The 8,518-nt window shown below is 40.6% G+C and overlaps 1 protein-coding gene across 1 annotated transcript; it reads left to right on the forward strand.

Moving 5' to 3' along the window:
* Window positions 1-708: 708 nt before the first annotated feature.
* On the forward strand, window positions 709-1,499 carry LOC136245924 (uncharacterized). Its single transcript, XM_066037376.1, has 3 exons — window positions 709-1,077; window positions 1,137-1,335; window positions 1,393-1,499. The coding sequence occupies exons 1-3, from the start codon at window positions 709-711 to the stop codon at window positions 1,497-1,499; spliced, it is 675 nt and encodes a 224-aa protein (XP_065893448.1).
* The last annotated feature ends 7,019 nt before the right edge of the window (window positions 1,500-8,518 follow it).

An 8,518-nucleotide genomic window follows, 5' to 3' on the forward strand; every position in this document is an offset into this window, starting at 1 on the left:
GGTGAAAAGTACGTCACCGTTTCAGCTGTGATTCCAATAATCGAGCTTTTAAAATCCAAAATTTTAAAGGTGGATCCTGCTGACTCTCAATTAACTCGGTCCTTAAAGAATCTCATCTAAGATGATCTCAGTTGACGTTACATGGATGACGAAGTGACAAGCCTTTTAGATGTCACATCAGTACTTGATCTGAGGTTTAAAGTCAAGTATGTGAGAAAAGTAGATGATGTTTTAGCTAGAGTAAAAGAGGAAGGTGTTAATATAGTACGCCATTGTCACTGAGCAGTCAGAGCCTCCACGAAAGAAGAAAATTTTAGGAACTTTGTTCAAGATTTATGAAGATGAAGAGGAGGGATCTCATTTTATTTCACCAGAACATATCTTTGACACTGAACTTGAAAGGTACTTGTCACTGCCTAAGTTGGACTCAGATGAGGAGATTCTACCCTGGTGGAAAACATATAGCAGCCTATACCCACATATTTCACAACTAGCACAAAAATACTTGTGTGTGTGTGCTACGATATCTGTGTGACAGACTGATTATTAGTTTATTATTGTAATCATCGATATTATTGTAATTATGATTTGTTATAAATATCTGTGGTTGTAAATACTTTGTGTGTGACAACTGAATGAAATCATTAGAGTTGGTGTTGAACTTGTACACGTGTTACATTGGTAGCAGAGGATGGTTGTTTAGTCATGATGACTACGTCGAAGCACATAAGTTTACCTACCCCCTTTTCAAGTGGGGATCCAGTGGAATGGTTCCGGCAGTTCGAAATTTGTTGTCGCGCCAATGATTGGGATGATGAAACTAAGGCGAAGAAATTGCCGACGCTACTAGAGGGGGAGGCGGTAGCAGTGTGGTTTGACCTTTCAACTGAGGAACAGGGGACGTATAAGACAGCGAAAGAGAAGATAGTTGAGCAGATGGCACCTGCTCGGTTCGTGACCTTGGCGGACTTCCACAGAAGGTGTTTGCGGCCTGGTGAATCCTTATCAGTGTTCGCCCATGAATTGAAGCGATTACTGGAACAGGCATTGCCAGCGGCTGACGGCAACACTAGTAAGGTAAGCAACTCCTCCTCCATCAGTTTATCAACGGACTACCGGCTCGTCTTAGTAAACAGCTACGCGCTGCGGGCGAAGTTACTGAATTGAAGGTAGCAATGGAGCGGGCCAAGCTGTTAATGACTCTGGAACAGGAGCAGGAAGCGTCAGCAGCAGTCCAGTCATCTGAAGTAACCGTTCTCAAAGATCAGATTGCACATTTGACTGAACAAGTGGCAGCCCTCACTACTTCTACCAGGCAAAACAGGAAACCCGCAAGTATGTTGTGTTATCGGTGCCACCAGCCAGGCCATTTACAGAGGTATTGCCCAACAGCCAGAAGATGCTTTAATTGTGGACAACCTGGACATTTAGCTAGAGAGTGTCAGTCGGGAAACGCCAACGGGGCACCTCAAAGGGGGCTGGGGTACCCCAAGAACTAACTAGACCCCCATCTGGTGTGGGCAATATGGTAATGGTGGCTGCTGTGCGATCCAGTGCAGCAGTCATAAAGGGGCGCCTGGCACAGAAAGAAGTAGACATGATGGTTGATTCAGGATCATCTATCTCTCTAATAGAAGAATCTGTTGCAAAAGCTTATGTGACAAAAACTGAAGCACCCCCTAAAGGACTCCAGTTGGTCTCAGCAGAAGGAAAGGAGATACCTGTTGTAGGGTGTACCACACTTCCTGTGTGCCTGGCAGACCTCATAGTCAACCATAAGTTTGTGGTGGTACAATCCCTAATATCCCCAGTAATTCTTGGGATTGATTTTCTACAACGGCACAGTTTGGTGTTGGACTTTACCACCAGTCCAGTTAGTATTGCATCTAAGCAAATTAAATCTGATTTGAAACCTTCTTTGCCCAAATGTGTGAAGTCACTGTTGAATGCAGCTAAGGTGTGTGCTACAGGAGTGAATGGTGAATCAGAGGATATCATTGACAACTGTGCTATACCTCTCTTTGGTAAGTCCTTACTAAAATGTGTAGACATCCCTAAATGTACTAATCCGTTGTTGGCAGTTTTGGAGCAACATAGGGATCTGTTTCGTCAAATTCCAGGCCAGACTCAACTGGCAGAACACTTCATTCCAACCAATGGGACACCAGTGAAAATACATCCATGGAGGATACCAGCACATTTCCGACTGCAAGTAGAGGAGCAAATACAAGCCATGCTGCAAGATGGCATAATTGAAGAAAGCTCAAGCCCGTGGATGTCGCCAGCAGTGTCTGTCCGTAAGAAAAATGGTGATGTCTGCATTTGTGTAGACTACCGTGCACTGAACAAGCAGACAGTGAAAGACTCGTATCCTCTTCCTTTACCTGATGAAGTTCAGGACAGACTAGCAGGCTGTACTATGTTTTCCACGTTTGACCTGCGTAGTGGACACTGGCAGCTTCCAGTACACAAGCCAGATCAGCTCAAAACTGCTTTTTGTCCTGGTCCTGGTTTGGGTCTTTTTCAATTCCGCAGAATGCCCTTTGGCCTGACTGGGGCACCAGCATCCTTTCAGAGATTGATGAATAGGATATGCCGTGACCTGCCGTTTGCTACATCTTACCTTGATGATGTTTTAATTCATTCACGTTCGGTTTCGGAACATTTCCAGCACCTCCAAACATTCTTTACTCGTCTTTCCAATGCAGGCCTCACGTTAAGAGGTAAGAAGTGTTATATTGGGTTGAGTAAGGTAAAATATCTTGGGCATCTGTTCTCAGCAAAGGGTATGGAACCAGATCCAGAGAAGATTGCCACTGTTCGTGATTGGAGTACTCCTTGCAATGTTACTGAGCTCAGAAGTTTTTTGGGTCTAGCGTCCTACTATCGACGTTATATACGTCAATTTGCTGACAGAAAAGAACTACAGCGTTATCTAAAGAGAATGTTTAGCTATAATCTTTGCTTTGAAACAGTTTCATCATTACTTGCTTGGCAGACGTTTTACTCTTCTTACAGATCATGCACCATTACAGTGGCTAGCAGGTCAGAAAATGGAAGGGTTATTAGCTCGCTGGGCCCTTGCCATGCAGGAATTTGACTTTGCCATCGTTTATCGGAAAGGTACTGAAAATGGCAATGCTGATGCCCTATCTTGCAAGCATTTCCATAGTGTTGAGGCAGCTGCAGCAACATCTTGCTCACCGAATTTGTTTCCTGATCTCCATCTATACCAACATAGTGATCCTGTAGTTCGCCAGCTCCATGATTCACTTTTACAGTCCCACACATCTCCAAAAGGACGTAAGTGGCGTCGACATCCGCTCCGGAGGTACAGGCAAATATGGTCGCAACTACTTATACAAGACGGCATAGTTTTCAGACAGTACACTCCGGGTCCAAGAGCAGATGCTCTGTTAGTCCCAATTGTTCCCGCTCCACTTCAAACCAAAATATTACAACAGTGTCATGATGCTGTCAGTGCGGGACATGTTGGACCTCAGAAAACTGCTGAAAAGGTACGTAAGCTGGGATATTGGGTTGGCTTGCTTCAAGATGTTAACCAGTACTGTAGCAAGTGTGTCACATGTCAATCAGCCAAGCCCCCTGCACCACAGAAAGTCCCACTTCACAGCATCCCTATTGGAAAAACTTGGGAAATGGTGGCTGTGGATATTTTACAAGTTCTTTTGTCCTGCCACAATAATCGCTACATCCTTGTAGTGCAAGACTACTTCACTAAGTGGGTAGAGGCTATCCCACTTCCGAACCAAACGGCTGCTACCATCACACGGGAACTTGTTAACATTTTCTCCAAGTATGGCATGCCTACAATCCTGCATTCTGACCAGGGATGTAATTTTGAGAGCTTATTATTACAAAAGACTTTAGATGCTTTTGGTGTGGTGAAATCCAAAACTACTGCATACCACCCACAAGGGGATGAGATGGTAGAAAGATTCAACTGTTCACTACTACACATGCTACGCTCATATGTGCGTACTCAGGCTGATTGGGAAGAATTTCTTCCACTTGTGTTGTTCGCATATTGCACTTTTGTTCACACATCTACAGGGGTTTCCCCCTTTGAGCTCATGTTTGGTCGAAGCGCTCAGAATTTTTCTTTCAGTTTGCCTCCAGCTTTTGATCCTGAGTCTTACAGCAATCACCTCCATTCCAAGCTATCCCAACTTTACGATTTTGTGGAAACTAATCTGGTTGAGGCTGCCCACCACCAGCAAACTTCATATAACCAGCACATCCAAGATTGTTGCTTTAAAGTAGATGACGCAGTATGGTTGAGCTCACCAACAGCTGGTAAATTGGATCCAAAATGGGAGGGAGGATGGACAGTAAAAGCCATCAAAGGACCAACCTCATATGAAATAGTAAATGGCAAGAAGAAAAAGATAGTGCATATTAACAGACTTCGTAAACGAATGTGTGTAGAAGTTGATTCACCTGTAAATGTTTCACTACCCGTGTGGAATCCACCAACCATTGAGCACAAAGTCCTCAATTTAGGAGAAGGTAGAAGTTACCCGCAGCGCAGTAGGCAACCCCCAGACTATTTACGTTACTAGCTCGAGGACGAGCTTCATCTGGAAGGGGCAAATGTGACAGACTGATTATTAGTTTATTATTGTAATCATCAATATTATTGTAATTATGATTTGTTATAAATATCTGTGGTTGTAAATACTTTGTGTGTGACAACTGAATGAAATCATTAGAGTTGGTGTTGAATTTGTACACGTGTTACATCTGCATTTGAGCGATTATTCAGCACTTCAGGAAATATAGTCACCCCCAGCAGATCTTCCCTAAAACCAGACAAAGTAAACATGTTAACTTTTTTAGCAAAAAATTTGTAACATTTTACATTAGTACAACTGGACTTACACTTTATATACTATGTTGTTATATTAACCTGTCAAAATATTCAATAACTAGTTATATCGCAATATTTTAATAATAAATACCGAGGTATTGTAAAGGTCAATACCGCCCAGGCCTACTTCAAAGGTCCCACTCATCAGTGCTGTTTCAAGTGCAAACAAATTTTTGGGGTCACACACCAGATGTTTATCCAGTTGTGTATCTTATATCCAAATTTATAAGTGCTGGCTATTTCTATGGCGAAGATATGAATGTCTCGAGCAGATGGTGTAACTTTCCCCTGTAGTGAATAGAAGCACAAATTATGCTACGAAGTATAGTATACTCCAACTACTAGAACAATTTGTTGGGAGTTCTTATATAAGTTTCAGATGCCTACAGACTAGTTAGAGTGTTGTGAACAAACTTGCTTATATCAAGAAAACACCAAAAAAACTTTGGTAATGCCCATTTATGGCAATATATTGGCCATTTGATAATAAAGGGTTAAACTTGTGGGTGAAGCTAAATCAGCAATGCATGATGTACATGATGACCCAGACACATTATCACTTCAGGATCATATCAATATGTGAACATTGATCAAAGTAAAGAATTTTATCAAATCTCAACACCAGTGTCAACATGAACTTAATATCTGCACTTGCAAAAATGATAAACCATTACATATGATTCTAAGTGGAGTAGGTGGCACGGGAAAGTCTTTCCTTATAGAAACCATCAGAAGTCAGGTGAAAGAAATGTGGAAAGATGATATAGGTGACAACATTACTTGTGCTGTATGCATCCCTATAGGCCTGGCAGCTTACAATGTAGGAGGGGTTAGTATTTCACAAATTGAGTCGGTAATTTATATACCATGTTTCCATTGTATATGCAGGGTTATTTCCAGGGGCATGCAGAAGAGTTACAACAACCATCACTATTTGTGACTAAGGTAGCTATTTAGCTACTGTTGATGGTAAGTATCACATAGTGCATACCACTGAACCGAAGAAGTACCATCCAGCAAAAGAATTAAACAGGCCATTGTCAAGGAAGAACTACCAGAACTACTGTTGCCAGATCCCTTTTGTTTGCCAAGGAATTTCCCTCGTGCAGTGGAGGAGAGGCTACAACATGGGTCCTTGACAGAAAACGCAAGGAGAAAGTTCATTAGCACAGTGGCCTCTTCAATTTATTTCTACAAGTCTTTGCCGTCAAGGACAGAATACGATAATGTGGCCAGAGCAATTGTAAATAAATATCCCTGTATGGCTGATGACACCAAGAATCACTTGTGTGTAATATTTAATATTTTGTGCAGGAGTACTTATAGTATGTTCACGTTGAGCTGAATCCTGAAAAATGGCTTAAAAATTAAGTGGATTTTTTCTAAACAGAGTTAACATTTCAGCCAACCAGATGATTATTGGTAACAGCAAAGGTGTCAACAACAGACACGTACAGTTTGGCTTCATTACAAGTTTGGGAAAGGGCTGTAATGGACACTGTATTTATATGGCTTCACCATAGGAAATGTATGGTGAAAATTTTGATTGGCCATAAATGTTATGTCAAACATTTGAACAAAAAGATTTTGAAATATTTTTAGCGGGTCAAGCAGTACTACAAATGAGCCAAATTTCAGGATCGTGTGTAATTGCATCCATGAGTTATTAAATGTTTTTGAGGGTTCAGCTCAACGTGAACATACTATAGTACAAGCATTAAGGGATAGGCTAAATATCTGCAAAACTATAAAGGAAAGGACAGGAAAACTGGGTTGCCTATTTGACATTGAAGCCAAGGCCATCAACGTTGGCAATACCAGTACTTGGTGAAGATCTGCCATTGTATAAGAAAAGAATAATCTTGAAAGGTTGTTACATAGCTTATAGGCAGAGCATACTAAGTGCTGATTAGTGTATAAATGTATTTCTGTCAATATGGATTCATTCTTCAACAAGGCTTCAAGAGATTCTAAAATCAGAACATAACGAACTTGTCTTTCTTCCATACCAGTTGGCCAGCCTAGTTTCAGTAATGAGTTTCTCTCCTAGCACAATCTAAAGTGTAAATTAATTGTAGATAAAGTGTAAGTGAAACACCAGTATAATAATAGTGCATGCAAAATACAGCTTATTATCATGCAAAGTATGTTTTATGAAGACCACAAGCACTGCATCTAAATTTATGCATGGTATCATTATTTCTGATTAACTACTTCCATAAACTACAAAACAAACGTAACTGGATTTAGAAAGGGTCTTTTACATGCATTCATCATCAGTCTGGATAGTGGCTTCTCAAGTATGCTGCAAACATGAGCACATTAATAATAATGCACATGTCAGGTAGGTCCCAATTTATTAAATAAGCCTTATTGTAGAGATCATGTCAATTTCCCAGTTATACAGTACATACACGGGTCATCATAATGTAATTATATAGTCATGCACACTTTTTTGATAGTTAAATCAGAGCTCATCCGATCATCTACTTCATGTGATACTCAGATACAGTAGCATGCAGGGCTTGGTGGTATGCTCTCCATGAAAAATTTTACATGCCTTGAATCACATTTGCATGGAAAACTATCAAAGTTGTGATATTTCATGGTAGCTATTATTTTGTACTAAAGTACCAACTTATTCAGTCTCAATCATGTCTTCGTATCCTGTGCAAAATTTTAAAACCACAAAAATTAGAAATTTTAATTAATAGTTTGACTTCAGACCACAGGGGTCTAAGTAATTTAGTAACCTGATGGCCTTGTGTTGTGGCGCCTGAGCAACGTGAAGGCACTACTACAGGACCTGAGGGTTACTAAATTACTTAGACCCCTGTGGTCTGTAGCAGTAGTTGTTGTACTTTAACATTGTTGACAGCTGCTCGTAACAGAGAAATGTAGCGTTCATTAGTAGAAACAAGCCATTACTCCACCCGTAACTATTGTTACAAGTTTAAAATAAATTTTCAGTTGGCGATGCGTGCTAATGCTACCAGTGCAGGTGTGTGTAATAAACATGAAAAGGGTCTAAGTAAACATGAAAGGGTCTAAGTAAACATGAAAAGGGTCTAAGTAACTTAAGACACCTCCAAAATCCACCAAATCCACTACAAAAGGGTCTAAGTTTGATTAGGGATCATAGAAAAAAAAAAGGTAAGGAAACAAGGGAGGTTGCCTACACCTGCAGATACACTAGTGAACATTTAATCCCTAATCCAGTCGATACCCCAAGATCAAGACTGAATTAGGGATTAAATGTTCACTAGTGTATCTGCAGGTGTAAGCGACCTCCCTTGTTTCCTTACTTTTTTTTCTATGATCCCTAATCAAGCTTAAAATATTTTTTCCTTTAATTTGTTTGCTTGCTTTTTTTGTAACATTATAATGACTGGTGAACCCATGCATACCGCATCAAAAGAAAGGATCGCACCTGAATTAATTTTTTCATCTTAAGGTACACCCCAGCTATCAAAAACTGCTTCAAAAGTGCAGTGGCCATTACGCTTCGCTTTCAGCTATGTTCAGTCTGTTACACAGCTCTACAGACGAAAAACAGAAGAATGCCTCTATAACAATCCAGTCACCTTGAAAATATGACGATTCTCGTGCCTCCAACTATCAAAGAAT

This window comes from Dysidea avara, chromosome 15 (genome assembly GCF_963678975.1).
Source record: "Dysidea avara chromosome 15, odDysAvar1.4, whole genome shotgun sequence".
Classification (NCBI taxonomy): domain Eukaryota; kingdom Metazoa; phylum Porifera; class Demospongiae; order Dictyoceratida; family Dysideidae; genus Dysidea; species Dysidea avara.